The following is a 20,720-nucleotide window of genomic DNA, read 5'->3' as shown; positions in this document are numbered from 1 at the left end:
TTCTGGCCAAATTGGTGGAGGGAGTGATATCAAATATTTTAGGAGAGTAGATGGGTTGTAAATATAGCCTTTTATTAATTACTTTTTAAATTTCATATGTTTTGATCATAATCATCTAACACTATTTCCACTGATAACTTCAAGATCTACACTCAAACTTTTAAACCCTCTGAACTTGATACCTTTATTTTTTGAATAGCTTACAAATTCAAGTTTGTGTTGCCCCTGTAATCAAGGGTGTGGGGCCATCTACTGAGTGTGGTTGACTTACCAGACACTATCTTTAAAGAAAACAGACATTTCTTGTTAGACACTACAACTCTTAATAAAGCCTCACTTGGTCATAAGACTCATGCGCCCCACCATCCCCATGTTAAAATGTCTGTCTTATTGTTATGTAAGCCTGGTGTTGGCATGGACAGCTGCTGTGAGTTCAAGCATTAGTTCACTAACTACTTTTTATTGCACTAAGCAATTTCTCTGATAAAATCTGAAATGTGCAATAATTTATCAGTGCAGAGATACAAATCAAGGAAACAGTTTGATAATGAAAATGCATCCATTTCACATTGTAATAGTAATAAATCAGGCCTCTGTGAGCTTCCCAGCTATTGGGCCTGGCTATTTTAACAGTAGCTAACATGAATTTCCTTCTGTGGAATGCGGCATTATATCCAATCAGAAAGCAGGTGGTTACTCAATCTCTGTGCTACTATTGGTGATTACTGTGTCTCCCTGGTTTATATGCACAAGTTTGTCTAACCATTCATCTTTTGGAAGATGACTACATTAGTCACAGTAACATCCTACTATAGATAAAGGTTAACACAATAATACGTAGATTTTATGTGAACAAGAAGTACATTTTCTGGGATAAGTGCTTAAGTTTGACTGATTGGTAATATGCAGGGTTTTTATTTTATTTTCTACTCTGTTTTTATTAGAAAACAGGGAATAGTGTTAATACTTTGTGTAGTAAGAGGCTGCTTGTTCATTTCCCGCACGGCCACCCAAACCCAAAATAATCACCCAGAAACTATATTACTCATGAGATCTAAGATCTGCCTGCCTCTGCCTCCCGAGTGCTGGGATTAAAAGCGTGTGCCACTACAAACCAGCCTCATCTTGCTTTTTTTATGTAACTCAGGACCAGTTATTGGCACTGCCACAGATGGTCCAGCCACAACAATCATTAGCCAAGAAAACCCCTATGGTTTTGCTCACAGTCCGTTTTTATCGGGGGAGGCTTTCTCAATTGCTCTTTCCATTTTGCGAATAACCGCACCTTGAGTCCCGCTGACAATAGTTAAACAGGACAAAGCCAGCACCTCTTTATAGAGCCCAGGCTGTTATTGATCTCACAGATCGCTTTCCTTGAAGTCACAACTCTGAACTCTTTAGGGATCATTATAATTTTGTAATCCCATCCTAAAAATTGTACATTTTATTTCTTAGAACATGCCAGCAAGTGGGAGAAAAATCTTTCAAATTTTACTAAGCTTAGCAAGGACACTTTTAAATAAGTAATTTGAGACTCCCAAATGAATGATTTAAGTCATATATGTAAGTCAGTTAAAGATGAAGCTATCAAAATAAAATAAAATAAAAGCGGTACTAGGCTATAGGTCAGTATCTTTCTCTTTTTCATTAATATTTTCTGTTATAGGTTCAGAGGAACAAAATCTTATGTGTTGTCCAAAAATGTCTTTATTGAGAAATGAGAGAGAGAGAGAGAAAGAGAGAGAGAGAGAGAGAGAGAAGAAAGGGAGAGAATGTGTGTGTGTGTGTGTGTGTGTGTATGTGTGTGTTGTGTATTTTAGGAAGAGTTTCTGAAACTAATAGCTTTTGAAACTTAGAAACTGGAGTTAGAAAGCATCCACGGCATTAAGAATGAGTAGATCAGATCCAATTTAATCAAACTGAGACAAACTATTGCCATCAAAGTAGCTTTAAAATGAGTGATATCTCAGCATAGCATAGAAGACAAAGACCTAACAAACAAATCTCAGAAAAGATTATAGCCATATGTATACTGATCTTAATTTGATACTTTACCTTCAACGTTTGTTACAGCCTATCCATTCATGGAGACCACAGTAATGTGATCAGAGAGCTGTATAATATTGACAAGAGGCAGTGTGAATCTCATGAATATAAAAAGACTGCTTTGGGACAATGTTAAAGAGAAATTGATGGCTTTAATAATGTCAGAGACAAAAGGCATTGGACTGGCTCAGTAGCATTTAAAATATTTATTAAACCCAGTCTGTAATTTTTCGTAGGAAAGTTGCTTTAATGACAAAGAAAGTCATAATACAAACAGGGCAATCCAGATGCCGCTGTGAATCAGCACTAGTTCAGACACATTTATAGTCCTGCCCTCAAGCTTTCTCAGAATCCTTTCTCACAGTTGCAGCTGTTTGAATAATTTGTGGGAGAGCTGTGATAGAATCTATCGGAACAGAGCAAGATAAGGGCATCGAACAAATGAAAAGTAATCAGTGCCCTGACTGACTATGGACCAGTGGAATGAAGTCATCACTTCAGTCTGGATCTCTGTCTCTAGCTAAATTCCATCGGCATGGAGGCTCTGCTTTCTGCATACTGCCCACACAAAGAGCAGTAACTCTGACAAAATACAGTCAGAATGTGTGGAGACTGAGACAGAAGCATCTTTAAGGTTATGAAGATAATATCTTATCATTAGAAATTTTCTACTGTTAGCTCAGAAAAGTTATTAGAATGAAATTCTTCTTTTGGATCTTCCCTAACTTAGAGAGAAACACTTGTCTATCCAAATACAATGAGATTCGTCAGACTTTTAGAATAGATCCATCTGTCTGATAATTATATTCCTACTTATGCTGAATACAGTATAATTTTCATAGGAAACTTTCACATTGATAGCCAAATTTCCAGAAAGACTTAAGTAAATATAATTATAAATATTATACTTTATTTTATTTACATTTTAAGTTGTACCTTTTGAGTATCAGAGTTTCATCTCTAAAGTTTAGATGACTCATGAAAATGTCGTACATACTCTTTAATGAGCTATTTACCCACTTACAGTATCTTATTATTTGCATTTACAGTATGTGAACCCTTACACAACTTTTGGTTATTTTTCTTCAATTTATTTATATGCTAATATTTATCTTAAATGAACAATTGACTACCAGATTTCCTTGAAAATTTTTACTGGAATTCTTTGAAAACTTCTATAGATGTGTTCATTTATTTGGCAATGATATTTAAAATAAAAATTTTAATATACCTAAATATCTTTCTGCATGTCATAGATAGTACAACTAAAAGTCTAGTTTTGAGTTTTAATACCAACTAGTTGAGTCTTGTAGAACTATAGAAAGAGGTATATTATATAATCAGGATTGGATAATAAGCATTTGGGTGAGAAACACTTTCTTTTTTCCCTTGTTTCATTTCTAAATTGTGAACTCAGCACACTTTGACATGTTAATTCAGAAAAGAAAGAAAATAAAAGGTTAGTGGTAATATAAACTTGGTTAATTTTTAGCCTAAATATTCAAAACAAACAAATTGAATGTTTTGTTAAAATTTAGATGACTAAAACTTACATATTCATATCATTTGTGCCCCCTTTTATTTTACAATGATTCAGTTATACATTGCGGATTATTTTAAGAACACTAATCCAGTTGTTAAATAAGTTTAGATATTCACTCAGTATTGCATCATTTTGCATTATTTTTATTTGACTATTTTTCATGTATGTGTGTATTTATATTACACCTGTGTGTATCACATGTGCGGGTACATCTATGTGCACAGGTGTGCATGAAGGTATGTGTGTGGTGTGTGTGGAAAGGCCTTAAGTTGATAGTACGTGTCTTCATCAAGAATTCTAGAGTTTCTGCAGGTTTTCTTGTTGAACATTTAACTCATCAGTTCTTACAGTTCAACTTTCCAGTCTACTGTGCAGAGTTCCATCTCTGCCTCCTAAGTGGTGGGATTGTATGATATTACATACCTGCTTTACTTTTAGCTTGCTTCTGTGGATATAATTGTGGTCCTCACACTTGTAAAGCAAAGACTGAGAGATCTGACCAGTTCATTATTTGGCAATATTGTGTGAAATAAGCAGTTTAAACAATTCTGACTGGAGATAACAATTCATAATTTATTTTTGTGAGATATCAAATATCATTAGGAAACACCGAATCACAGATGGTAATGATTTCAGTGCTCAGGAGCCTGAGGCAGGAGGATTAGAAGTATGGAGCCAAACAAAGGTACAAAAAAGGATGTAGCCATAAAACTGACTCAACCCTCTTCTCCAAAGAATTGAAAAGAAAGAAAAGTGAAAAAAAATGAATAGCAAAGAGAATATTGAGAAACTTACTTTTATGTACAGTATTGGAAGTCTGTGTCAGTGCGGCCAAGTTGGTTGCTCAATCTAAGCTGAATAAAAGCTTGTCCTGGGATTTCTACTGCTATTGATGAAACACTGACACCAAATCCAAGCTTAGAAGGAAGGGGTTTATTTGATTTATGTTTCTACCTTGTAGTCCATCACTGAAGGAAGTCAAGACAGGAACTCAGACACGATAGGGACCTGGAATCAGGAGCTCATGTAGAAGACCCTGATTGTTCATCATGGCTTTCTTAGCTTGCTTTCCTATAAAAACCACGATAACCAGCCCAGGGATGGCATCACTCACAATGGGCCAGACCCAGCCCGTCAATCACTAATTAAGGAAATGTCCTATAGCTGGATCTTAGGGAGGCGTTTCTTTCCCCTGAGATCCCTCCTGTCAGATGAATGTAACTTGTGTTATGTTTGTATAGCCATGGAAACCCTTTTACACAGATAAGATCCCTTCCATATGTACTAACAGTTAAAAAGAAAAGGCAGATTTATAGTGTCTTCATTATAGAAATGAATGTCCCAAAGGACTTAAAGTATTCTTTTGGGGGATTGTCAGCTTCTGAATAAAGGTTGCCATCAATCTTTAAACAGTTATACTTTAAACATGAATTTCAGGAATGTACTGTTTTTAAATGCTTAGCTTGTTACTGAGATGCAATAATTGCTATACCAATCACCTCAGATTCTGTTGCTTACCACCACTTATTGTCAGTAGTGTAAGTGAGATGTATATTTCCCCAGGAATCTGTTGCTTTCTCGAAACACATTTGATTTGCGTATTAAACTTCCATGGTGAAGATGTAGTGTTCAATAGTTTCATTTCTCTCAGCTCAGAGTATTTGGTGAGACGCCGGTAGCAATGCAGGAAAAATTGAGGCTCTTTGAAACCCTTTCCTTTGCCAGTCAGGATTAGTGTGACTATAGACAGCCTAAATAAAATCTATATATTTTATATGAATTATGTAGAATCTATTTTTCCCTTTGAGTTTATTAAGAGTTACTCTAGGAAATTAATTCCCTAATATGTTTATGCTGTCTCTTATTTCCTGTCCTGAGAGAAATGCTGCAGACTGTATTGATTCTCATTTTGGTCATAAATTCTGTCAAAAGATCCACTTTCTTTTATTAAATATTTATTAAGAGTTGTTTTCCCTTCTGGCTCTTTACATAAGTCTTCACTAAAAGCTCATTTCCAGACACTCTACTTGTTAGGAGATTAGAGACGGGGTGTGAGTGTTTCAAAGGCATTTTGTATGAATTTCCCAGGTGTTCCAGCATACCCTTTTAAAAAGCTTTTGCTTTTCAACTTAAACAAAATAAAATGCTATGAAAGCTACTCAGTGGCAGATATATGAGACAAATTTAAATTTGCACGTGACACTTTGGCCAAAGTTATCATGGGGGCCTTGAGTTGCTTCTGATACACCAAAGCAGATTATTTACATTGTAATAACTGGTGAAGAAATATAACTAGATATTAACTCCCCAACATGCCTATGTTATATTTTTTGAATTGTATTTGCAGAGGGGATAGGATTCAGCTACCCCCTGTATTTATGATTTTGGATATCTATGAGGTTTCCAAGTTTACGAATGCTAAAGGCAGTATCAACAGAGTCTAGCCTACAGTTCTTTCTAAGGTTGTCTCTGATTCCTCTGTATTATATCTGTTGCATTTGGTGATTGCCTCATCTAGATCTCTAGAGAATCACCAAAAAGAGAGAAGAGGATTCAGGTTTGATGGTAGCTACACTACATTCTGGACCTTATCACCAAATCTTGTGATTTACATGGGGTTTATAGTGTCAGCAAGATCTAGAATAATGGTATTTTCCTTGTAAATCAGATTTTAATAAACAACAGAGTCTCAAACATTCTTCTGAAGTTATTTTTTTGGTCATTTTCTTCGGCTTCATCTATATACATCTGTTCAAGTCTTGCCGTTGTAGAGTCAACAGATTTTACTGGTGTCATGTTGCTCTTTGTGGCATTGTGTTTGTTCTTACCTTTACTATTCATCTTTTTCTCTAATTGGTGTGGTTGGGGGTTTCTGCGATTCTGGGGATTAATCTTCCAGGTGCCAGTGGATTCAAGGCTTAGATGGTTTTTCCTCATAGTGCAGTCAATTCCATCGTTCTAGTTACCTCATTGGTCACTCTGCATTCCTGGAGTCCGCTCAGCGGTCCAGGGGTTTGTTCTGCTCCTGTGAAGTTTGCTGTCTCAGGACTGCTCTGGCCTAGGTTGCCAGCTAAGTTTCTGTAAATCTCCCTAGCCTGTATCCGCTCATGCAGACGCCCCTGGCTTGGGGTTAGTCTTGCATAGGTCTCTGGCTCTAATCTACTCTCTCAGATGTACCAGACTTGGGTGTGCCCAGACCTGTAGAGGACCTGGCTCAGGCCTACTCCCTCAGAGGTTTCAGATTCACACCCAGAACCTGCAGAGGTTTCTGATACCTCTCTACTCCCTCAGAGGTTACAGACTCACGCTTGGACCCGTAGGTGTTCTGGCCCAAGTCTACTCCCTCAAAGGTCCCAGATTCATACCCAGACCCACAGAGGTCTCTGGCTCTGGTTCACTTGCTCAGTGGTTACTCCCCTGTACTGACTTGCTCCTAGGTCTCTGGCCCAGTCCTGCTTTTGCAAATGTCCCTGCTCCCATGGAGTTCACCCTCACAGGCAGACTCCGGCCCAGGTTGCTGGTTCAGTCCCGCTCTTTTGGAGTTCGCTGTCTCAGGCCTGCTCTGGCCTTGTGTTATTACTTTTTTTTAGTGAAACAATATATCCACCTTTAAGGACTTTTTACTAGTAGATTAAATTTAGGTAAATGTTCTAGTACATTTTTAGATCTTATGCTATTGTGTTGATTCTGGTAGAAATTCAGATATGATGTAAATCAGTGATATAATGCTGTAGAGATACTACATTGTATGCCCATCTATCTAATCCTACATTACCTCTGCCCAAGTAGTCCTTATACTCATCCAATTAGTAAATGTTCCTTCTGTTCTTTCCTCCAAGCGTTCTGTCAATCTGTTTCAGCACATTTACCCATATGCTCTTCATACAAATTGACTGTTATTGTGTATGACCTTTCCTGTCAGACTGATTTTGTTTAGTATCAGAACTTCAACATTTGTGTTGTAGTATCCTTAAGAGCTTTAAGTTCCCTGGAGATATTGTTGTATGTTGTAAAAAAAAAATCCCACATGTTGTGATTTAGTCATTAATTGATGTTCATTTGTATTTTGAAATTTCTCATAACATGAGAAGTGGATTTTTATTTTGAGCTATTTTTTAAACCAGTTTTAGGTCTCTGAAGATCATAAATAGCTTGCTAATACCTGTTAATGGTAATTCTGGTTAATTCTAATTTTGAGTCATCACATAACATTGTCAAGAAAGATAAAGGGGGGCTAAGAAATGCAGCTTAGTGGCTTGGAGTACTGGTTACTCTTTCAGAAGACTTGGTACAATTGCTAAATAAACTCCAGTTACAAACTTGCACCTCTATACCCTGCTTCTTATTAATGTGTATTCTGGGAACGTCATTGAAGTACCATATTTTGTGTCAAACACATTGTAGACAGCACTGTTTTCTAGTTTTACTTCTTTCCATTCTTTCTTATTGCTTTAGATTTATTTCTTTTCTTTTATGAGCAAGAGTGTTTCCTCGCCACGTACATATGTATTGTGTGTATGTATGCCATGTATGTGTTTAATTCAAACAGAGGTAGAAGAGAGTATCAGATTCCCTTAAACTGGAACTGTCAAGAAAAAAAAAAAAAGATAAAAAAAACTGGAACTGGATGTTTTGTGAACCACCATGTTTGTCCTAGCAATTGAACCAAGTCTTCTGACAATGTTTGTAATGATCCAAAATTTTAGTTCAATTAAAAATCAATTTATTTATTTATTTTTTTGTTTGTTTTTTTTTGTTATTCATTTAAATTTTTTTTATTTTTTTTTTGCGAGAAGAAGAAAAAAAAACATAAACAAAAAAACAAGTTTCCACCTCCTCCCAGCCTCCCATTTCCCTTCCCCTCCTCCCACCCTTCTCCCCCTCCTCCCACCCTTCTCCCCCTCCTCCCACCCTTCTCCCCCTCCCCCCCACACCTCTCCCCCCCTCCCTCTCCAGTCCACAGAGCAGTCCGGGTTCCCTGCCCTGTGGTAAGTCCTAGGTCCTCCCCCCTCCGTCCATATCTAGGAAGGTGAACATCCAAACTGGCTAGGCTCCCACAAAGCCAGCACATTAAGTAGGATCAAAACCCCCTGCCATTGTCCTTGGTGTCTCATCAGCCCTCATTGTTCGCCATGTTCAGAGAGTCCGGTTTTATCCCATGCTTTTTCTGTCACAGTCCAGCTGGCCTTGGTGAGCTCCCCGTAGATCAGCTCCACTGTCTCAGTGGGTGGATGCACGCCTCGTGGTCCCGAATTCTTTGCTCATGTTCTCCCTCCTTCTGCTCCTCCTTGAGATATCATCTTACACCTGTCAGAATGGCTAAAGTCAAAAACACCAAGGATAACCATTGCTGGAGAGGCTGTGGAGGAACGGGTACCCTCATCCATTGCTGGTGGGAATGCAATCTTGTGCAACCACTGTGGAAGTCAGTGTTTTGGTTTCTCAGGAAATTCGGGATCAACTTACCCCTGGACCCAGCAATACCACTCTTGGGAATATACCCAAGAGATGCTTTATCAAATGACAAAAGCATTTGCTCAACTATGTTCATAGCAGTATTATTTGTAATAGCCAGAACCTAGAAACAACCTAGATGCCCTTCAATGGAAGAATGGATGAAGAAAGTATGGAATATAAACACGCTAGAGTACTACGCTGCGGTAAAAAACAATGACTTCTCGAATTTTGCATGCAAATGGATCGAAATAGAAAACACTATCCTGAGTGAGGTGTCCCAGACCCAAAAAGATGAATATGGGATGTACTCACTCATAATTGGTTTCTAGCCATAAATAAGGACCACGGAGTCTACAAGAGGTGAACCTAAAGAAGCTAAGTAAGGAGGTGAACCCAAGGAAAAACATATAGTTGTCCTCTTGGCTAAGGGAAGTAGACCAAATTTCCGGGGAGAAAATGGGATCTTGGGGATGGGGTGGGATGGGGGTAAAGGGAGATGGGGAGAGAAAAGGTAGAAGGGAAGGAGGGGGGACCTGAGAAACAGGAGAATTGGGATAAAGGAAAGGTGGATAGGGGAGCACGGAACCACAATTCTTAGTTAAGGGAGCCAGTTTAGGGTGGGCAAGAGACTTGACCCTAGAGGGGCTCCCTAGTGCCCAAGATGAGGTTCCCAGTTAGTTCATTGGGCAGCTGAGGATTGGGAACCTGAAATGACCCTAACCTAGAGCAATACTGACGAATATCTTGCATATCATCATAGAATCTTCATCTGGTGATGGATAGAGATAGAGACAGAGACCCACACAGGAGCACTGGACTGAGCTCCCAATTTATTTATTTTTATGTTGGTGTTTGTGGTTATGGGGCCATACCTAAGAAATCACCATCAAATTCAGTATTAAAATGAGATACTCCGTTATTCTTATGCTTTCTTTGTTTTGTTTATCATGAAAATACTATAGTTTACATTTCATTTACTTTAAATACGTTCAACAATGTTTTTTAAAGTCTTGCATGTTTTTAACAAAACTTATTGTTAATAGTATGTTTTTAGTATACTGTTTTGTGTAAAATATTATTAATCTCTATATGTGCTGTGTTAAGGAAGAGTATGCCTTTCTAACTACACAGTTATTTAAATAACTGAATCCAAAAGGTTTTAATTCTTTATAATGCTTTTATGTGTTAATTTAATGCATAAGTCATCCTGTAGTAGGAAAGTGGGAGCATATTTAAATTTCATATTTTCAAGATTACAGTTTCTGAAATACGATAGCCCATGTTTGAATTGATTTTTTTCTGACATAGGCCCAGAATTATCTTTCCCCAAGCAACGCTGGGATATTTTAGTAGAGAATTATACCAGAAAACTAATTATACAACCTAATGAAAATGAATAATTTATAAGGAATCATCTTATAATTTTGTTCATTTTCCAAGATCAAGTGGTAAATGCTGATTACTTATCAATTTTTTCTTCCCCATTTAGTTCCTCCAGTCATACGAGTGTATCCAGAGAGTCAGGCCCGAGAACCTGGGGTAACTGCAAGTCTTCGGTGCCATGCCGAGGGCATACCAGACCCTCAGCTTGGCTGGCTGAAGAATGGAATTGACATTACACCAAAGCTCTCCAAACAGCTCACACTTCAAGGTGCCTGTTTCTTACATTATTGTCCTTAAATGAGTGTGCAGATCTTTTATATTAAATTTTACAAAAAAATTGCAATACAAATCACATGAAAAACAATGAGTTATTTCAATAACTGTTGGAAATATTAAAACATGGTTGCATCTAAGAAAAAGCTGATACATTCCTCTAATAGGTTTACTGTTATAAATAATAGTCTTGTCATAGAGATTAATATAGGATGCCATTATTTTTGTGATAAGTACAATATTTAATTATACACCTCTTTTGATTAATTGTTCTCCAATTGTTTACTTATTCCCTGTGACATCTTGAGTGTGTTTATCATTATCTTCAGATTGAAGTATCACTTCTAGCATTTTCTGTAGAGTTAGAACTTACTTAGTGATTAAAAATTGGTTTAATTTGTTTTTATCATAAAAAAGTTTCTTTTAAAAAGTTTCTCCATTAATTTAATAGATAGTTTTTCTGTGTATAATAGTCTGGATTGATAGTTGTGGCATTATAGTATAATATAAGAAAATATAATTCAGTAAAAAAGAGATAGCATCATTGCAGAAATACTAAACTGATATACCTAAACCTACCAAAACGAAAAGTTTAGTAGAAAACCACACTTGAAGAATAGTAGTGTTTTCTTAACATAGTTAAAATCATTTTTTGGAATTCTTGTCTTGAAGTTCTTCCAGGTAGTTCTCTAGGTTCCCTTATCAAAGGATTAGTAAATATTGGCAGACATGTCTTTTTTCTAGAAATCCATGTTGTTTTCATTTCTGCATTGGAATTTTTACATCTGAGTTGGTAGAGTGGAAAGGTTAAACAGAGTTTGGTGGTCTGGGGACTGCTCATCTGTCCACTGCACGTACAAGGGTATTAGGATATCTGGAAATGTCCAGAGGCTCAGGTTCCAATAGCACTTACCAGCCATTTTCAGAAGTTTGGGCAAAATGATCAGGTTCTGGGAACTCTTTACCTGCTTCTATAAAGAACTAGAAGGTGCTAGAAGTTAGGGATTTGGGAAGATGTACTTGTGTGCACCAGGAGATGAGGAGCTGGAGCTTGGCTTGACTACTCCAGGTCTTTGATTCCTTAGCTCTTTGTTAAGGAAGATGAGAAGTTTGACTAACTGCTTAGGGCATGGAAAACCTAACTTTCAGTAACCAAATAAGGGTGTAGGAAGAAGTTTGAGCCTATTTTTCAATTATTAATATGACAATATATACAAATGACTAATCAATTGTTATATAGATGAAATAGATCACAAATAAGTTGAAAATGAAAATGAATGATTTTTAATAAGGCTAGGTAATTTAAGTAATAAAAAAGCAGTTAAGTATGATTTGTTGACTCTAATATCTTTAAAGATGTACATAAATCTGATGTGCTTTATAAATTGTTATGCTCAACAACTCACTTGCTGGCATGACGATGTATGAGCATAAAAGTCCTTATTATTTCTTCAATTGTCCCTTGTAAATTTTTTCAAATGGTATTGATAAATATCAGTCCATTTTTATTTTTATCATTTTAATAAACATTAATTTTCCTATTATTCCATTTTCATAGTAGATAATTTTAATCAGTAATTTTTTATGTGAAACATTTCAAACTTTGGTTAATGTCAATAGTTACAAATCTATAAAACAACTTTTGAACTTTGAAAGTTCAAAATTTTACTAAATAAATAATTGACAGGTACACACTCTCACCTTTATGTATTTATGCTTGCTTCTTCCATTTCAGAGCTTGTAACCCAGGCACAAAAGGTTAATCAAATTAATAGAAATAGAATGAAGAAAATTCCAATCATCACTTACTCCTGCCCCATCTTAATCATTTCTGACAGTAACTTATATTATACAAACCTGTGTCTGCCTGCTTCCAGGAATATCAGCAAGAGAGATTATAAAAGTTCTTCATTCCAATCTGAAACATAAAAAGTGGAGTCCCAGAAAAAAAGAGTTTTTATCATTTATAATTAGAAATGTAGAGATTATTGAGAGAATAAGTACAAATGCTAGATAAGAGTAGGAAACACAGCACAAGAGAAAGAAAACTGTGTCCTATGGATAATGTAGTTCATGACGATAATTTAATACTGTGGTTATTTAATTATTTATCTAGATATGTCTTTAATATTTGTACATTGGGTCAAAGTCTATGAACAGACTGAGTAACTATGCATTATAGGGCAATACATGAATGAAGAGAAATAAAATCTCACCATATCACATATTAGACATTTTATTAGTCTACAAGTGCAGAGATATATGGTGGAAGAAGAGTAAAATTCAAGAAAGTGGAAGAACACCCAGGGATACTAGAGAAGAGAAGGAGTGTTAATATGAGGAACATGTTCAGCTCTGCCAGATACAAAGAGAACTAAGAAGAATCTTCAAATACATACCCGGGCTGGGTCAGCAGCTTGAACTGAAGGTGTTTGGAAAAGAAGAATCAATAACATTCTCTTTGGTGAGATTAGAAATGATATACAAAAATAATATAAAAACATTTCATATTTGGAAAACATAGACTAAGAAAAGGCAGTAGCTCTCCCTGTTTTTGGAGGGAAGTATTTTAAAGACACAGGATGGGAGCAATGGTGCAGAAAGAATCATAGAAATCAATAAGAAAAAGAGAACATCAGACCCATCCTTTGATTCTTCCAAGTGTCCCATCTCTGACTTCCTGAGAACAGGAAGTTTAAGTATTACTTCCTGATCATTTCCATTTATTTCATGTTAAGCCATTTGCTTGTAATGATAGATAAATGATGAAGTCTTCAATACTCTGCCATTATCTACAGATGTTTCTTTATACATGAAAACAAAGGAACTTCAGAGCTTAACTATACTATAGGTCAACTAAATTTATATTTATCTGTACAATATTCCACCATACATAAAATACATACTCCTCCCAGTGAGCCATGGTTACATCTCTAAGACACTTTAGGTCATAAGGCTAGCCTTAAAAATATAGTTGAAAAAATTCCTTGTGTATTATCAGATTTAAGTGTAAATGAAAATCAAAAAGAGAAACAGCAGAAACTATATAGTTGCAGACTAAGCAATATTCTCTGGAAGATCAATCAGTCACTGAGTAAACTGGAGAACACATATAAATATCTTGTAATTAAATTAAAATAATAGGACAATTTCCCAGAACAAGAACCAGGGAGTTTTGACAGGACAATTTTCAGCCATAAGTGCTTATAGAGACATAGATACACACACATAAACATCATATATCAAAAAAAAGTCTGAGAGATCTCCAATAAATAAACTAATCATGAATCTTAGAATACTAAAAAATAAAAAGTCTAACAATATACAGGAAATTTTAAGAACTAATAAATGTATCACACAGTTTTTCAGATCATTTCATAGATTTTTAGGCTGCCAATAATTAAGCATCAATGAGAAGGAGATGGATAATGGTTATAAAGGAAAAGGGTAAATGAATAAGAAGACATGTTTAGTCACAGGTATTAGAAACACCAGAAAAAACAATGTAGGATAGTGACAGAGAAAGAAAGGGCAGTCTTCAAAAGCCAGTTTAGATGCATTATCAGCTACACAACAACTTAAAAGTAAAAATACAAAACTATAAATAATAAAAGAAAATTGAAATTAGTAAATACAGTGAAATAAAGTAAACCTTAGTGAGTATCACTTCCTTCTTGGGGAATGGCTCCCTGCTGGTTGTTGTTGGCTGAGTCTCTAAAGGCAAGCACAAGTGCTGTTAATCTCAATCACTCAGACAAGTTGAGTCAGATGTTTTCTTCTGTATTACTAACTCGCCTCATTTTTGAGACAAAAGAGCTGATAAAAGCAGTTTAAGCAAAGAAGGGTTTATTCTGGCTTTCCCTTGAAGGGACACATTCCATTTGTTTTCACAGATAGGCTGTAAAGAGTGAGTAGGTAATGCATCTGCTTTATGAAGCTCCAAGGTTTACTCTCAACCATTTCCCTACAGAGTGTTTACCTCCTAAAGAATCCAGGCACTTCCCAAACAGTGCCATCTTCTAAGGACCAAATGTTCAAACACAGAAGCCTATGGGAGGCATTCCACTTAAAGCCACATTTTCTAATAGATGTTTGTGGGAGAAGATACTTCCCCGCTTCTCATCAATCTTTCTGTCACAACCAACACTTTTTTCTCTAATAGAACCACACCAATTTACCTTTCCTTCACCTGCCACATAGAGTTGGGTTCCAGTCTGCTATATGCTGCATTGCTGCCTTTGTGACCCAGCAACATGGAGCCTAGATACCTGACACCACAGAGACATTTACATAAAAATGAAAAGGAGAGAAGAGAGATAAAACTCATGATAGCAATAGAACACAGGTTTTGACTTACGTAGTTCTCATAAAAATCAAGCCTTTGAACTTGACTACTTGTAAGAATTCATTCTATGAATCTCAAACTCTTCATCTGATAATTAAATAGCATTTGTGTAGATTATCTAATAAGATATGTGAAGGTCCTAGCTTTTGTCAAGCATGTCATACATAATTAAATACTCCTTGGTTTTGATGTTGAAAGATTCAACTTATTATTCAAGGATTTGATTAAAATAGTCTCTCACCAAGATTTGAAATCTTAAATGTACTTGTGGTGGTTATATTTCTTACATATAATTTATTTAAGGTAAGTTTTGAGGAAAGGTTTAGACAATTAAGTTATTACCTGCTTGTCTGCTTTTTTTAATATTTCCAAATATCTAATAAGGCTGCTTAAGTGAAAGCTGTACACTGTTAACTTCCTTAATGAGAATTACTGATACAATTCACTTAATCCACGACAGTGACTTTTCTTAATGAGATGATAGACTTACTGATAGCATCTATTCAATCTGTGACAGATTTTCACATGTGCTACTTTAAGTGGACAAGATTGTTGCTGTTTGCTCTTTAGAAAAAAATCTTAGTTTGCATTTTTTGTTTTAAATATAAATACATATATCAATAAGACAATCGTTACAAATAAGAAATATTTCATATGAATTTAGGAAGAGGAGATGTTATAAAATGTAAAGTCTCATTTGCTAGTGCTGAGCTCTCGTCAATGGAGCGACAACACAATGTACAAACACTTGAAAACCTCTGGAGCAATGGGGCGCATCTCCCAAATATGGGAGAAGGAAAGAAAACAGTTTAATTAGGACAAGCGCAGTGAGATGTTTGACCGTGTAATGGGAACGCGCAGTGCCAAAGCTAAAACCGTCCTTACAAGCCTTGTTTGCCTTCTGTTTCCAGCAAACGGCAGTGAGGTCCACATCAGTAACGTGCGCTATGAAGACACTGGAGCATACACGTGCATTGCTAGGAATGAAGCGGGCGTGGATGAAGACATCTCTTCTCTGTTTGTGGAAGATTCTGCTAGGAAGACCCGTATGTATTGAGCCCAACCTCCAACATGAGTGTGCACACACACACACACACACACACACACACACACACCTATTTATATATACACACGCACACTACACATTTTACAGCGTTCTCCTTTGTAGTTTGTGACACACGCAGAACATAAAAATATTTTTAAAAAATGTGTTCATGAGGAATAGAAATCTTAAAATACTCAAAATAGACTTGGAAAGATCTGAAAGCTGATGCCGTTTTCCTTCCAGGACGAGCATCAGTGTGCCAGTGCACATAAGATGATCCAGACACTGACTTCCTGGGCGCTCATGTGAGAAGTTAAATCCTTGCACAGTTCCTTTTTCCAAATAGGCTGTAACGTTTTAGGTCCTCTCACAATCATTGCTGTGCTTATGTGTGGTTTGAACTTTGCCTCTTTCTGATTCTGCCAGTGGCAGAGCAGCCATTGAAGCGGCAGCTGCGCTGTGACCTCCCCTGCAGCAGAGTCTCCCCGCCCCAGTGTCCATTAGTAAGAAAAATCCTTTGTCATCACGGCGTGTGCCATATGGTACTCCCTTGGAGTTAGGATAAAAATGTGCCATACAGAAACGTTTAAAGCTGATTTCATGTGTACTCGCTTGCACATTTCAATGGACATTTGGCGAACCCAGGCTAAATAGAGTATCCTCCGCTTTAAACTTTTTATCATTTTTTTCATGATCACATTTGATTTTATCTCTAGTGTGTGATACAATATGGTGAATTTTCTTCATCGTGTTGTGTCATGAAGGCAGACACAGAAAGGGAATGATGAAAGCCGCACATGTGTGCTGCAGCTGAAGTCTATGTTAAGTAAAGGCCAGGCAACAGCGCACGTGTCTTCTTGATCGCGTTTACCACGGAGTGGCTGTGTGGTGACGTAGACTGCGTGGACGCAGGCTGTCACCTTAGCTCATTGATCATTTTTGACTAGTGTAAATTTTGATAGTTTCTGAGGTTTTGGAACTCTCATTTGGGGCCTATTTCTCTGAGCCTAATTCTGATGGAGGTAGAAACGTCAGCAAAGAATCTTGTTACTCGCTCTTACATCAAAGATTGAAGGTAAGTACGAGCAAACAAGCAGGAGCCTACCCAGACCTGTCAATCAAAGAAATTTTTCTATAGTGTCTCCGGGAAGAGCAAACATCTTCATAAGCAAATGTTTAAATAGATAAGTTTTGAGTTGTAAAAGTAAAAATTAAAGCCAAATTGCTAACCTAAAGTCGTAATTTCTTTATTCCTTTTATTTTTCCTAACAATTACCACTTAACTTTTTCTTAAAATTTAAATATAAGTAACTGACAACTTGCTTTTTATTTGTTATGACTGTACTCATGACATTTGACTTTATTCTTCTGATTTTCTTATCAGTGCCACATCTGTGATACTAATATAAAATACTATTTTATAAAGTAGTCATGGAAGTTACACTAGCTATTTATTATAGTTATAGAAAAATGCAAAATGAAGATGCATGTGCATGCACTGGTCCTCAATAAACTTGAAATGCAATCTTAATGTGATAAGTCTCTGTGATCCTCAAAGTGTGCAGCAAAGCAAAGCTGTGGTTGGGTAAAGACCACTCGAAGAAGGATTGCTTCTGATTATCCCTGTTGAGGCTTATTTCTGGTTCTCCCTAGAAACATAGAGACTGAGCGTTTGCAGTAAGATATCTACATTTTTAGAAAGCCAAAAGAACCATTCATGCACCTGTCTGCCACAGCTTTTCTCTTCCTACTTGAAAGAATTTAAGAGAATAATAAAAAATATTCTAAAACCATCAAAAGTTATTTCAAAGCCTTATTCCTTTAAAAATGTGAAAACACACAAATACACACAACACACACACATGCACTAACGGTTAACTGAAAGTGAATGTATTTTGTAATAGGAGAGTATTTCAATCGTCTGACAGTTCTGTGATTTGAGCATGGCACATGCCCATTTTGAGCTTCAATTCTTCGGCTGTAACAGAAAATAAAAACGAACAAACTAAGAAATTGTGTTTAGATACTACATATAAAATCCTTATCAGACTAGGAGCACACTGTGCATTTTCTAACTCTTCAAATAGTTTCTAGATCCTTGTTAGCATGATTTTGTTTTAAATAAAATTCTGGAAAATACAGTGGAAATCAGAGACTCTGCTCTGAATGATGCTGATAAACCTAAACTACACATAGTTACAAATGGATATGAAGACACACAATTATGTTTATTAGTATGAAGACATATTCAAAATATTTCTTTTCACATTTAAAAAGAAATAACTCTGATCTATTTTCCTCTACTGTGGATATTGAAATATTTCAAATAAAAGCAAAGAAAGGAAAAAAAAATCCCAGCGATGTCACAGACATAGCCTAAGAGAAACCTGTAAGTCCAATCACCTCCTATTGACTGACACTGATGATGACAGTGTTTCTTCTTGTGCTTCGTTCTGGAAGATGTGCAGTAGTACGGAGCCTCATGCTTACTGTAGAGCATTGGAGAATAATTTGGTTGGTCAATGAATTGTAAAATACATAATCTATTTAGCAGCAGTTTTGTAGCAATAATTCACCCACCTCCTACATATCATCACAATTTCCTTCTAGTTAACTGTTCAGCATTGTGAGGCTGTTGAGAGAATAATTCGTGAAAAGCATGAGATGGGCAATGTCTTGCACCTGCCTTTCTACCTCAGTCTTTTGAGGTACAGAGCCTGGTTTTGTTACCAAACCTCACTGCAAGTTTTTTCAGTGAAAATTAGAATCACCAAGGAGGACCCCTAACTGATAACTGAGGCTATGTAAAGTTCAGAGTGTGGTAACTAGGATTTAGTGGCCGAGTCCTAGAGGGTTGCATGATGGCTGTAGGTGGAAAGAGGGGGATGGTATGAGGCACATGTGTGGGTTTAGACAAAGGACATGGACTACTTAGAAGGAAACATCTTGCGTTTGGCAAACACTTTCGAAAACTCTACTCCTGGTAGTGCTCAGCTGACAAAGACTCACCTTCAGGTTAAAGTACATGATGAGCAATCTGTCGGCCATAGAGAATGTTTAAGCTACAGGCCACATAAAACCAAGCAAGCATTACATCACATCTGGCCAGAATTTTAGTAAGAATTGGGGTTAATACAGCTAATTGAACTTGTTAGAACATCAGATGTAAATGTATTGTAAGAGCATATTGTGGTTTAAATATAATAAATACATATGACAACGTATGTTATATATTATTTCATTTTCCATTGTCAGCTGGTTACAGTCGGAGATATTAGATTATTACACTAATCTTTATAAAAGTTAATTACATCAAAAGTGACTTTCTATGATAACATGAGTTAATATTATTGTTTAAAGTTTATTATTATAAAGCATAATTTAAGATTCCTGAAGGGAACACATGTTTTTGGAAATGAAATTAGTTTTAAATGTAGATGATCAATCATCCTAGTATCACTTACAAAACTGGTTTCCTTTTCCAAATTCATTTGTAATACTAACTGTGTCATGGTATTTCTGAAGCTGTTAGGGGCTGCTCTAAATCTGTATTTCCTTCTGTCACTGGCCCTTCACTCACATGTTAGTTACACATCCATTGCTATGAAATAGTTCTTCCACTCTGGTCCCTGTGCTGCTCTCCATAGAATGTCTTGACTGTGATTACATCAGGAATTCCATTTAGAAAGTTAATCTTTTTTTCATACTGTAATCCCAATGGTGGGATGCTTTGATACATAAAAGAGAAGCTTGGTCTTCCCTCAACTTGATATGCCATGCTTTCTTGATTCCCAGGGGAGGCCTTACCCCTTCTGAATGGAGAGAGAAGAGGAACAGATGGTGGGGTAGAAGGGAGGTGGGGGAATGTGTTGAAATAGGAGCGGCGGGGCTGCGTTCGCAGCACCCCGGCCGCCTGCTCGGCTAGCTTATGCCCCAAAATAACAACACACAAACTGTATTCATTTAAACACTGCTTGGCCCTTTAGCTCTAGCCCTTACTGGCTAATTCTGATGTCCCGATCAACCCATCTCTAATAATCGGTGGGCACGGTCTTACCGGGAAGATTCTAGCCTATGTCCATCCTGGGTCGGAGCTTCATGGCGTGTGTCTGCTCGGGAGAACGGCATGGCGTCTCTCTCAGGCATCTGCTCCTGAGAGGAGAGCTGTGGAGTTTGAGCTCACTTCCTCTTCCTCCCAGCCTTCTGTTCTGTTTACTCCTCCTACCTATGTTCTAACCAATAAAATGGGCCAAGGCAGTTCCTTTATTAGCCAATGACCTTCCTCCATCAGGAATGAATGGGAGAGAGGGGAGTGAGATGGGAGGGGAAACTGATTAGTCTGTAAAATATACAATTTTTTTAACGAATGTTCTAAATGTGGATTCAGAGGGGCTGCTTATTCATTTCATGGCCACCCAGAATTGAAATAATAACACAGAAACTATATTAATTAAAACACTGATCAGCCTGTTAGCTTGGGCTTCTTATTAACTAACTCTTACATCTTAAATTAACCAATTCCTATTCATTTGTATTTTACCACGAGGCTCGTGGTTTACTGATAAGATTCTGGCATCTATCTCCTTTGGCAGCTATATGGCATCTCCGTGATTCTGCCTTCTTTTCTC

At 36.8% G+C, this 20,720-nt stretch overlaps 1 protein-coding gene across 1 annotated transcript in view; it reads left to right on the top strand.

Moving 5' to 3' along the window:
* Positions 1 to 20,720, top strand: part of Fstl5 (follistatin like 5) — a 410,609-nt gene that overhangs the window by 305,003 nt on the left and 84,886 nt on the right. The window contains exons 9-10 of the mRNA XM_041659533.1: positions 10,536 to 10,697; positions 15,959 to 16,093. Coding sequence (XP_041515467.1) covers positions 10,536 to 10,697; positions 15,959 to 16,093 — 297 coding nt within the window. The remainder of the gene's footprint in view (positions 1 to 10,535; positions 10,698 to 15,958; positions 16,094 to 20,720) is intronic.

The sequence above is a fragment of the Microtus oregoni genome, unplaced genomic scaffold, assembly GCF_018167655.1.
Source record: "Microtus oregoni isolate MIOR12 unplaced genomic scaffold, Mior012 000010F_ref0000083, whole genome shotgun sequence".
NCBI classification, from domain to species: domain Eukaryota; kingdom Metazoa; phylum Chordata; class Mammalia; order Rodentia; family Cricetidae; genus Microtus; species Microtus oregoni.
This window is presented reverse-complemented; position numbering and strand designations above follow the sequence as displayed.